Source organism: Paroedura picta, chromosome 14, assembly GCF_049243985.1.
Source record: "Paroedura picta isolate Pp20150507F chromosome 14, Ppicta_v3.0, whole genome shotgun sequence".
In the NCBI taxonomy this organism is placed as follows: Eukaryota; Metazoa; Chordata; class Lepidosauria; order Squamata; family Gekkonidae; genus Paroedura; species Paroedura picta.
This window is the reverse complement of record NC_135382.1, coordinates 12,285,773-12,298,688: the sequence shown is the minus strand read 5'-3', so window position 1 is coordinate 12,298,688 and position 12,916 is coordinate 12,285,773. Positions and strand designations below refer to the sequence as shown.

The 12,916-nt window shown below is 40.2% G+C and overlaps 2 protein-coding genes and 1 pseudogene across 4 annotated transcripts in view; all 3 read right to left on the bottom strand.

The window, feature by feature from the left end:
* Nucleotides 1-12,916, bottom strand: part of LOC143823452 (protocadherin gamma-A6-like) — a 285,370-nt gene that overhangs the window by 146,684 nt on the left and 125,770 nt on the right. The window lies entirely within an intron of this gene.
* LOC143823978 (protocadherin gamma-B2-like) lies at nucleotides 67-2,489 on the bottom strand. Its single transcript, XM_077310760.1, has one exon. The coding sequence runs from the start codon at nucleotides 2,416-2,418 to the stop codon at nucleotides 67-69; it is 2,352 nt and encodes a 783-aa protein (XP_077166875.1). The 5' UTR covers nucleotides 2,419-2,489.
* Nucleotides 7,175-11,154, bottom strand: LOC143823977 (protocadherin gamma-B5 pseudogene; annotated as a pseudogene).

The window sequence follows — 12,916 nt, the reverse complement described above, 5'->3', positions numbered from 1 at the left end:
CATACGTTCCATATCAAAAGGAAGAACAGTAGAATTGTGATCAGAATATTCTTTTTCAAACATAAATTAAAAGCATCCTTGAATAGCATGGAGACACTTGCTGGAATAAAAACTCACCATGTTCACATTAGCCACGTCAGACTCTAACTGGCTTCCTTCATTTCCAGTCAAAGGCCCTCCAGATTTGTCACCACAAAGAATGTTATCTATGATCTGAACATTGGGGGTCAGGAAAGTGAACTCATTTTTCCTGGATTCTGAGGACAGGCACAGCTGGTAGGAATAAGGCAAAGTCCCATCTTCAAAATTTGGTGGGAAGATGGCACCAGCACTGGAATGGGAGACAGGAGCAAAGCACTGAAGGAACTTGGGATTCCCCGATCTCCGAAGCTTCATCAGAATGGCCAGAATCACTGTCAAGAGGAACAAGAACGAGATCAAAGCTAAGGCCAGCACCAGGTAGAACTGCAGGTCAGACTGGTAGTCAGGGCTGATGGATTGGCTCTTCATTTCTGGAAGGGCCTCCTGGAAGTTCTCCGCAAACACCATGTTCAGAGTCACTGTAGCAGAGAGTGATGGGTGCCCATTATCCTTCACTAAGATGATCACCCTCTGCTTCACAGAGTCCCTTTCTAAAAAAGTTCGGGATGTCCTGATCTCTCCAGTATGGTGCCCAATTGTGAAGAGCCCTGGCTCAGTGGCCTGTAGCAGGTGGTAGGAGAGCCAGGCATTGTGTCCAGAGTCAGCATCCACTGCTACCACCTTGGTCACCAGATAATCTGCATCAGCTGACCGAGGGATCATCTCAAACAAGGCTGAGCCTTCCACCCCTGGGGAAGGGTAGAGGATCTGAGGGCTGTTGTCATTCTGGTCCACAATAAACACTTTCATCATGACAATGCTGCTCAGAGGTGGGGAACCTCCATCTTGGGCCTTCACCTCAAGTTGGAACTCCCTGAATTGTTCATAGTCAAAGGAGCGCTGTGCATAAATAATTCCTGTCTCAGAGTTAATGGAGACATAAGAAGAGATAGGCAGGTCCGCAACGTTGCTCTTCAGAATGGAATAAGTGATTCGTGCATTGCGATCCAGATCTGGGTCTGAGGCTTTGATCTTGAAAATGTAGGCTCCAGAGGGGTTGTTCTCTGGCATGTAGGCAGTATAGGAAGGCTTTTCGAAGGATGGTTGGTTATCATTGATGTCCGAGATCTGCACTAAAATAGTCTTGAGTGTAGAAAGAGGAGGATTGCCATTGTCTGTAGCTGTGATGGTGATATTATACTCAGGAGTATTTTCCCTGTCCAGAACACCATCTGTTAGGACCTTATAGTAGTTACTAGATGTTGAGACAATTTGAAATGGCAAATTGCTTAGTAAATGACAAATTACATTCCCGTTTTCTCCCGAATCTCTGTCTCTTACATGGACAAGAGCTACCAGTGTCCCAGGTGCAGAATCTTCCGGTATTGGGTTGGATGATGAGACAAGGACAATTTCTGGGGTGTTGTCATTCTCATCTATTATCTTTATTTCAACATTGCTGTGAGCCACTAACCCACCCCCATCCTTGGCTTCCACGGTCATGGTGTATTTATCTTTTCCCTCAAAGTCCAGGGTTTCCATTACCATTATGGTCCCATTCTGGGGATCTAGCAAAAACATTTTTCGAGCACTTTCAATAATATTGCTAAAGCTATAGCTGACCAGGGCATTGGGCCCTTCATCTCTATCAGTAGCCTTAACCTGTACCACTGAAAATCCTTTTGGGACACTTTCCTTCAGATTGACCTTATACAATTCTTGTGCAAAAACAGGTGGGTTGTCATTGGCATCAATGACATTAACCCATATTTTGGCTGTGCCAGTTTTGGCAGGTTTCCCTCCATCCACAGCCAGAAGTGTTATATGGAAACTGCTTTCACTTTCCCGATCAAGCTGTTTAATCAGTACTAGTTCTGCATATTTATTACCATCTTCACTCTCTCTAGTTTCCAGTGTGAAATACTGATTGGATGAGAGCTGATAATTTTGGAGAGAATTCATCCCAGCATCTGGATCTTCAGCATGCCCAACAACAAATCGAGCTCCTGGCAAAGTTAATTCACTTGGTTCTAGCCTGATATCTTCATTTAAGAAATGTGGAGTGTTATCATTAATATCCTGGATCGTTACAGTTACATGGTAAATATTCATGGGATTTTCAGCCATCACTTCAAAATTAATAAGGCATAATTCAATTTCCCCACATATTTCTTCTCTGTCTATCCGATCACTTACATACAATTTTCCATTTTCTGCACTGATAGTGAAATATTGCTTTTTATCTAGTGAAAGGACATGCAGATTGTGATTTGCTATTTCTCCAGCACTAAGTCCTAAATCTTTGGCCAGATTCCCTACAATGGACCCTTTCTCCATTTCCTCAGGGACTGAATACCTAATCTGCTCTGAGGCGGTCTTGCAGAACAAACACAATAATAAGAGGAACATTAACCTTACTGATCCTGTCTTCTCCTTGTGTCTGCCGTTCATCCTTCTGGCTGGAATATTTGCCTTTTCTTCTACTTGCATATCTTGATTAGCTAAAATCTTTTCAAATTCCCATCACAATAGAAGATCCACAGTCAGGAAGCAGATCAATGACACTGGATTTTGCAGAATTTATATATTTTGTAATATTCTTCTTTTCCCAAGGCTTGCATGTCTCTCTTGGCTGCTTTTTCCCTGATCTGCATTCCGAGAATGAGCAGCCACACTGATGGAAGCATTGTTCAGTGGATTCCCAGTTCCTACAAGAGAGCTACATTGGCCAACAGTGACACTCTGCGTCTCAGGCAGGGAACTGCAAGAATGGCTTTTGTATGTTCCTGAACTGTATATGTACCAAAGAACCATGTATTTTCAGGTAGGGAAGAAGAAATGTTTTCTGGTTTTGTGGATAGCACATCTACTTTTCTGGATGTGTTTATTTTGTTTCCACAATAGGAACACCATTCAAACATCTCACCCAAACAGCAGAGGCTACTCTGCTTTTACGTCACCTACCAGTTTTTTAACAGGAGCTCAACAGGAGCTCATTAATAAATGAGGTGTCAATCATAAATCAGTATTTTGGGGAAATGGTAATGCAACTTGTAAACTCATTTTTTTTGTGGTTCTCCTGGAATATTTTGAGAGATATTTATATTCATAAGAAATGCATAACTAAATATATATCATTTGTCTTTATGGTCTCGTAGACTCCATACACTATTCTGCTACGTTATATCATAACTAAAATATAATCAAAGAATGAACATCCAAGCACATTTATAAAGTTTGCAATGTCATCATTATTTTATAGAATCTGAGTCAAGTGCTTTTTTCTTCCATAAACAAGTAAACTTCAAATTAATACGGATCTCCTGGACTTTTACCTTCTGCCTTATATATTTGGAGCTAAATTCTGCTTCCAATGTCTTGAAAATACAGTCCTTGCCACCAAACTAAATAGAGGGAAGTTACCTGGATCCTCCTTGAAAATCCTGCCACATGATTCAAGAAAAATACCTTTAGCCTTAGTTCACATCCCAACTCTAATTCTTCGTGAACCTTAGTCCAAAACTCAATAGTTTCAGAGCATTGCTACCATATGTGGATTAAACTGACTATTGGACTGACTACAAAATCTACAAAAGCCAGTCCAGCTCCTGCACATCAAAGCTATTTTTAAAGTGTGAAATAAAGTTGATGAAGTACTTTAAGAAGGTTTTCTTTTAGCACCAAAGAGCTGCTAAAATTAGATCCATGAGCTGAAACAAAATTCTAGATTTCATCGTTATATAGCCTGTACCATGATTCCAGTTGATTTCAAATGTATTATTAAGTAAGTAGAACAGTATGTATTTCTGAAAAAGACATGTGCTGTTTTAAATTGAGAAAGGGTTTCAAGATCTGAAAGCATCCCAAGACCTGAACTTCTCAGTACTTTTGCTGACAAAAAGCTTCTACCTTGCGGATATTCAAAGAGTTATATAGCCATTACTGATTCAAGAAACCACAACAAACCCTTATTAGTAACTTATAAATATCAAGACCAAAGCTTTCCTACTTGGAAAAGGAGTTTAATTAAGAACCCTGAAGTTCACCTAAATGTCTCAGTACTGAAGGAAGAGGTGATATATCTGGGGCCGCAAACTGAAAAGAAATAATTTATTATGTAATTATGATTTGTAATTTTGTCCACTTTGATTTCTTTAGGCCTTTGCCTAAAGGTATTTATAAAGGCATGTGGACACAGACCCATCACTCTCTTCATCATCTGAGATCCAACTTATGAACCATTGTAGACTTGCGGCACTGTGGTGAAGTTCGATAAGGGGTCCACCAAAATTAATTTCAATTTAGTAACCGACCATTTTACTCTTGGTTTCTTACTCTTCCCTATACTACTCCATTTTTAAAAAAATGATGCTTAGCAGTATGCAATTCGAACCCCTAAGGATGCCTTGGCAATTATTATGCAATCCACAAGTTCCTTCTTACCATATCTCAGTCCACTTTTAGCATGTTAATTGAATACCGGAATACATGAAGCAGCCTTATTCTCAGGCAGATCACAATTTTCTCAAGGTTGCTCTTCTGTATTCTGCTGGACAGCAATTATCCAGACTCACAAGTAGAGGTCTTTCACATGATCAAAGAGCTGCCCTGCCAGATCTCCCTAGGTTCCACAGAGCCTGCATGACTGAGCTCTTCTGCCAGGCTTTTGGTTGAAGCTGGGCTGCATACTGGGCTATGAGAGCAGATCCTCCCCCGCAGCATCTGGATCCCCCTGGGGCAGTCCATTGCCCCAGTTTACATAGGTCAATTGGTGAGTGAGGAATATGGTTCTATTAGGAATTGTTATGCCTGCCATCTTTGTTTTTAAAGGGTGTATTTTATTGTATTATATATTGTAATATTGGCAAGGTGGTAATCTTGCAGTCTTGTTTTTTATGTTTTTATTGTTGTGAACTGCCACAAGCTGGCTGGTCTGGGAGCTGGCGGTATTAAAATTTGATAATAAACAAACAAACAGGAAATTCTGGGAATTGAATCTGGGACTTCTTACATGTGAAGCACATGCTCTGCCACTGAGACACAGAATTTATTGAGGCTGAGAAGAAGACTGTTCAGCAAGAAAGAGATCTCTGTGAGTCAGTGGAGAAGCTGATGATGTTTTATTAGCTTTGCCTTCCTCTTTGTCCAGTTTTTCATAACCCCCCAATACACTCTTCTGTCCTAAATGTTCTGCCTCAAACAGCTTACATCAGAAGATAACCGTCTTATCTACAGACAGTGTTTCCCACTCACTTTCACACCTTGTTCTAAAGCAGTGCACAAATAAGTGAAATTAAATTCAGGATGTTCATTCACTTTCGTAAGAGCTAGGACAAGATACTCCCGTGCCAGTGTCTGTAGAACAGTATTACCAAATATTTATTTTCTGCTCATATTTGTTGAGATCTCAAACTTATTTTCACTTAGCCAAGTTACAGAAGATTTTTCTAGCCTGAGATTCCAAAGGTGAGGAAAATTGGCCAACTGATTAAAAATGAGAGAAGATTTCAAACATGAAATCCACCCATGCATATGGAAAGATTTGTTTCCTGCTCAGGCAGTTCTACAATGGAAAGATCACATCCAATTCAATTACAAAAAGAACAGCAATAAAAGTTCCAAAGTGTAGAAAACCCTTTAAATAGCCATAAATTGAACATCTCTCATATGATTAAATTATTTCTTTTAATGTAAATACTGCTATTGAACTAAACTAAATTGTAATAAATATACTAGTCTTCTTCTGTCATTAAAACACAGGCTCAAGTATATATAAATCTGCAAATACAATAGCAGGCTAACATTGTTTGAAACACCGCAAGAATGATAGTCCTTTTTGAAAGCTCCTGTGATACCACTATGGCCCATTATGCATGGAATGGAAGGTCCATATTCAGGGTGGAATGGCGGTGGCTAAAATCACCAATTACGCACGCTGCAGGCGGCAACTGGGTGCAGAGTCAACGTATGCTGCCGAAAAAGCCGTGTCAGAGAGATGTGGAAGAAAGTGGAACTTCCCGGGACCAGGGCGCAACCAGAAGCGGCTCCGGAGTAGCCGTGTGCATGATCGGATACTCTGGATTTTGCCGCCATTGCGTTCCATCCTGTGCATAAGCGGTTTGCTTCGCTTCTTCCTCCTCCACATTCTCCATGCCGCCGTTTCAGCGGCCGCGCATAATAGGCCTATGACATACTATGGGTATTCTTAAGATTACTAATGGCTACATTGTGGATGCATAAGAGTGGTGATGGGGCTATAGATCAAAAGGTTGGGCATCTCTGTTTAAATGATTGCAGGTAGAAGAGCTGAGAAGTATTACAGTATCAGACTTTAGCCACCATCATTAAAGGGTTAGAACAATGCTGAATGTGATGGATTAATGGGTCTTTTTTTGTATGACTGTTCCCTATATGCACACAGAAGATAAACAATAATACACATGTGTGAAATTGAAGGGCATCAAAAACATCCCTAATATGTTTTGGGATGATTTAGTTTTTGCTGCAGAGAATATCTGCCACCAAAAATGGCAACCCATGCCACATTCTTCCCACAAATCATCATACTTTGTTTTTTCCCGCATTACCGACTGCCGCTTGAGTGGAAAAACAGAACTTTCCAGGCTGAGTAACCATTTCCTTGTTACCTGACCAATTCTTTATATAGAAAAGATCTACTACAGTTCTTCCATCTTGAACAACCATTCTCTTTTCAAAGAGTGTTATTTTCATTCAATAAGAATTGCAGTAATTGATTTCCCCCCAGTTATGATGTATGCATTAAAAATGTAAAGATTCTTATTCTTTGTAAAAAGCTCTCATGATTTTTCTTCATCTATTCCTCTATTTATTGCTAGATATACTTCTATGTATTGCTTTTAAATTTCAAACAATGTCACCAACAGTGCAGTGAAATATTACTTCAGAACCAGCTTTGATCATTGACCATTGTATCTGCAATTTCAGAGGAGTTGCTGATTTACTTTGTCCGGGTGATAAGGTAGTCAGGTCTAAGACCCAGCACTGAGTTGTACTTGCATTTGATTTTTACCTATGAAAATATCTTACTTGCTGAGACATAAAAATCCTGATGCTACAAGATTGCAGCTATATTTGCATCAGTTATAGCATCAAATGCCAACTGGTTGCACATCCAGGTGAAGTCATTGGTTAGAAAAGTAATCAACATGACAGAGCTTAAAGCTTCCTGGTTCATAAATGATCTATAGAAACCGCTGTTACCATGTGTGGATGATATGCTTGACGGCAGCAGAGTAATAAGAACATTGTAGATAATTAGCGTTGCCAACTCCAAGTTGGGAAATTCTTTAGAGATCTGGCAGTAGTACTTCGGAGATGGCAGCGTTTGCAGTGTGAGTTTAGTAGGGATATAACGCCAAGGAGTTCATATTCTGAAGATACCATTTTCTTCACGGGAACTGGTATCTATAGTCTGAAGATTGTGGGGGAACTCTGGACCTCACCAAGAAGGTAATCCTACAGATAGTAGGATCGCATGAGTTTTTTCATCATTTAGAGACCATTATTAGTAGCACTGTTGTCACTTTCTGAGACTATTAAGTATAATTTTTATTGTGTATGTGCCAATTATAACTGAAATTGTTTGGAAGGGCCTAGAATGTAGAATATGGCATATGTTAAAAATAAACAGATAAAAACTGATTTAAATATGCTAATTTATTTCAGACTATTGTTACCTAGGTCAATTTGGACCAGACTTTCTCAACCAGGGCTTTGTGAAACCCTGGGGTTTCTTGATGGCCCTGGAAGAGTTTCCCAAATGAGTGGGAGTTAATCAATTTTTTATATATTTTAAAATGTATTAAAAATTTATTGGGCAATATGACCATATATTTTCATGTTGACAAACACTCCCCTTCCCAAAAAAGCCAATGATGAGACACTCCCAGGTGGCACCCAACTATGCTTTCCAACCATATTCTTCACCATTACAACACTTCTGCAGTTTCTCAAAGCCTGAAGGATGTTTCGGTGGCTTTTTCATAGTACACAAGTTGAGAAAGGCTGATTAAGACAGATGTTCTATATTACTTTTACATTTCTCTGTTCTTTTCAATTCAAATTATTCACAAGTTGTCTTAGGCAAGCAATTATCTCAAAACTTAGAAATTCATCTGCAATACAAGAAGTATCCACTGCAGGGCCACTTGTGTGGCTGGATAAAAATTAGGGATCTACTGAGTTTCACCAGTTCACTGTTCTGCCACAAAAATCCCTGCTTTGCTTACATTTCTTCCTTGTGTGAATCAAAGCCACTAGGTAAGGTGGCCAGGTTGCAGTTATGATGGGGAAACTCCTGGCCAGTGGTCATTGACCACCACTGCCACTTGGTAGGGTAGCACAAAAAAGAAGAATCTGTTAGCATGATAATAGGATTCAACAGAAACTCTATGGTAGAGTTCTGGTTTCCCCCTGAAATGGTATTGTGTTGTCCCCCATTTTTTACTTTCTAACCAGCTGGCAATCCTGCTTTATTTTTGGGTCATCGTTTCTTTCCTCTTAGTACTTTTTCACATTAAACGTACATGATTTTTAAGGTCATGCTTACATCAGTTGGCTATCACTGGCATATCAATGGCATAAAAATAACAACTCAACATGCTTACAATTAAAATGTCTACAATGAAAAAGAGGTACGCCTTAAAGGAAACTCACCGTATCAGATTTATCCACCTCACAATTAATGATATTTCCTTCACTGACTGTCAAAAGTGCCTCAGAATTGTCCTTAAAATACATGTTCTCTGCAGTTTGAACATTGTTTGTTGGAAAGGCATATTCCTGTATCCGGGATTCAGATGATAAACAAACTTGATAAGAATAAGGCAAAGTCCCCTCTTCATAGTTGGGGGGAAATATGATACCATTGTTTGAATGGGGGACAGGACCAAAACACTGGAGGAACTTGGGATTCCCTGATTTTCGAAGCTTCATCAAAATGGCCAGAATAACGGTCAAGAGGAACAAGAATGAGATCACAGCCAAAGCTAGCACCAGATAGAACTGCAGATCGGATTGGTAGTCAGGACCGATGGATTGGTTCTTCATTTCTGGAAGGGCCTCCTGGAAGTTCTCCGCAAATACCATGTTCAGAGTCACTGTAGCAGATAGCGATGGGTGCCCATTATCCTTCACTAAAACGACCACCCTCTGCTTCAAAGCATCCCTTTCTAAAAAAGTTCGGGATGTTTTGATCTCTCCAGTATGGTGCCCAATTGTGAAGAGCCCTGGCTCAGTGGCCTGTAGCAGGTGGTAGGAGAGCCAGGCATTGTGTCCAGAGTCAGCATCCACTGCTACCACCTTGGTCACCAGATAATCTGCATCAGCTGTCCGAGGGATCATCTCAAATAAGGCTGAGCCTTCCACTCCTGGGGAAGGGTAGAGGATCTGAGGGCTGTTGTCATTCTGGTCCACAATAAACACTTTCATCATGACAATGCTGCTGAGAGAAGGAGAACCTCCATCTTGGGCCTTCACTTGGAGTTGGAACTCCCTGAATTGTTCATAGTCAAAGGAGCGCTGTGCATAAATAATTCCTGTCTCAGAGTTAATGGAGACATAAGAAGAGATAGGCAGATCCTCAATGCTGCTCTTTTGAATGGAATAAGTGATTTGTGCATTGCGATCCAGATCTTGATCAGAGGCTTTGACCCTGAACATGGAGGCTCCAGAAGGGTTGTTTTCAGGTACATAGGCAGTATAGGAAGGCTTTTCGAAGGCTGGAGGGTTATCATTGATATCAGAGATCTTCACTGAAATGGTTTTAAGTGTAGAAAGGGGAGGATTGCCCTTGTCTGTAGCTGTGATGGTGATATTGTACTCAGGAGTATTTTCCCTGTCCAGATCACCATCTGTAAGCAACTTATAGTAGTTACTGGATGTTGACACAATTTGAAATGGCAAATTGCCTAAGACATGACATAATATGTTTCCACTTTCTCCTGAATCTCCGTCTTTTACATTGATAAGAGCTACTAGTGTCCCAGGTGCAGAATCTTCAGATATGGGGCTGGAAGTTGAGACGACAATGATTTCTGGGGCATTGTCATTCTCGTCTATTATCTTTATTTCAACATTGCAGTGAGCCACTAACCCACCCCCATCTTTGGCTTCCACTGCCATAGTGTATTTATCTTTGACCTCAAAGTCCAGCATTTCCATTACCATTATCGTCCCATTTTGAGGATCCAGTAAAAACAATTTGCTAGCACTTTCAGCAATACTGCTAAAGCTATAGCTGATCTGCCCATAGGACCCTTCATCTCTATCAGTGGCCTTAACCTGTACCACTGAAGATCCTTTGGGAGCATTTTCGTTCAAGCTGACAGTGTAGATTTCTTGTGCAAAAACAGGTGGGTTGTCATTGACATCAATGACATTAACCCAGATTTTGGCTGTGCCAGTTTTGGCAGGTTTCCCTCCATCCACAGCCAGGAGGGTTATATGGAAACTGCTTTCACTTTCTCGATCAAGCTGTTTATTGAGTATTAATTCTGCATATTTATTACCATCTACCCTCTCTTTTGTTTCCAGTATGAAATATTGATTGGATGACAGCTGGTATTTCTGGAGAGAATTACTTCCAACATCTGGATCTTCAGCATGCCCAACAACAAATCGAGCTCCTGGCAAAGTTGATTCACTTGGTTCTAGTCTGATATCTTCATTTAAGAAGTGTGGAGTGTTATCATTAATATCCTGGATTGCTACAGTTACATGGTAAATATTCATGGGATTCTCAGCCATGACTTCAAAATTTATAAGGCAGAATACAGTTTCCCCACATATTCCCTCTCTATCTATTCTATCATTTACATACAGTTTTCCATTTTCTGCATTGATAGTGAAATACTGCTTTTTATCTAGAGAGAGGACATGCAGATTGTGAGTTGCTATTTCACTGGGGCTAAGTCCTAAATCTTTGGCCAGATTCCCTACCAAGGACCCTTTCTCCATTTCTTCAGGGATTGAATACTGAATCTGCTCTGAAACAGTCTCATAGAACATAGACAATAAGAAGAGGAACCATAACCTTACTGATCCTGTCTTCTCCTTGTGTCTGCCGTTCATCCTTCTGGGTGAGAAGCTTGCCTTTTCTTCTTCTTGAGTATCTTGATCAGCTGAGATCTTTTCAAATTGCCATCACAATACAAGATCCACAGCCAGGAAGCAGATCAATATCCCAGGATTCTGCAGAATTTATATATTTTGTAATATTTTTCCTTTCCCAAGGCTTGCACGTCTCTCTTGGCTGCTGTTTCCCTGATCCGTATTCTGAGAATGAGCAGCCACTCTGCTGGAAGCATCGTTCAGTGAATTCCCAGCTCCTCCATGAGTGCTGCATTGGCCAACAGCGACACTCTGCGTTTCAGGCAGGGAACTGCAAGAATGGCTTTTATCTATTCCTGAAACTTATATGTAAAGAATAATCTGTTTTCAGGTAAGGAAGATGAAACATTTTCTGGCTTTGTAGATATATAATCTACATTTTCGTATGTGTTTATTTTGCTACTTCTAACAGCTGCCATTCAGGTAATTTCCCAGCATCTGCCTGTTTTTTAACAGGTGCTCAACACATAATCCATACTCGGGATGTGAAGCATGGAATAATGTTTTGGGGAAGTGGTTTTGCAGTCTTTTTCTGTGATTATCATGGAATATTTTGAGACGTGTTACTATTTATAAGACATGAATAATTCAATATATAAGGATATCAACTTTTTATGCTTTCATATTCCCTATTTCATTTTGCTCTATTTATTCGTTATTTGACAAGCCATACCAAAACATATACAATACAGCAGTTATAAAGATGACAGCATGATCATTAACTGCAAAACATCAAAGAGCATCTAGTTGAGTCAAGCACCTTCCCCTTCTTTAAAAAATCTTTAAATAAAGAAAACTCAAATTAACACAGGTCTTCTTGATTTTTACCACTATACATTTGAGGCTAAATGTAAGCATCAGCTTGATGCCCCACTCCTCCATGCAGCCAGCTGGGTGACCTTGGGCTAGTCACAATCCTGTCAGAGCTGTTTTCACAGAGCTGTTCAGTCCAAGCTCTCTCAGCCCCACCTACCTCCCAGGGTGTCTGTTGTGGGGAGAGGAAGGGAAGGCAATTGTAAGCAGCTTTGAGACTCCTTTGGGCAGTGAAAATCTGGGTATAAAAACTGACTCTTCTTCTTATTGCCTCTCGTCTACTATAAAACATTTCTACTGGACTAAACACAGGATCAAGTTTACATAAGGGCATGAATACTAAATAGCAGGCTGCTACTGCTTGAAATGCTGCAAGCCTGATAAACCCCTTTTCAAAACCTCCTGTAATACCAAGATGACATTCTATGGGTACTAGTAGGTTTACTAACATTGTGGATGCCTAAGAATGGCAGTGAATGTATAGTTCAAACAGATGGGCCTCTCATTTTAAATGAGTGCAGGTAGAAGGGCTGGGAAGTATTTCAGCACCAGACCTTAGCCATCGCCATTAAAGGTTGATAACAATATAGGATAATGGATCAATGGGACTCTTTTGGGATGACAGTTCCCTCCATACACATGAGGCAAACAACAACCACACGTGCTTGGGAGGACATTGAAAGCATCCTTAATAAGTGCTGGAATGCCTTAGTTTTTGCAGCAGACTAGTAAAACCAGGTATCTGAGACCAAAGCAACTAATGAAAAGGTTAGTACACACCCTGTTTTAGTTAACTGGGAGATTTTTGAAGGAGTCATTAAAAAATGATAGTTTTTCCTCATTAAATGAAATCTATTACTTCATTCCAACT

Excerpts from the sequence above, each read along its gene's own strand:
- LOC143823978 (XM_077310760.1), bottom strand. The coding sequence starts at position 2,418 with ATGGAGAAAGGGTCCATTGTAGGGAATCTGGCCAAAGATTTAGGACTT.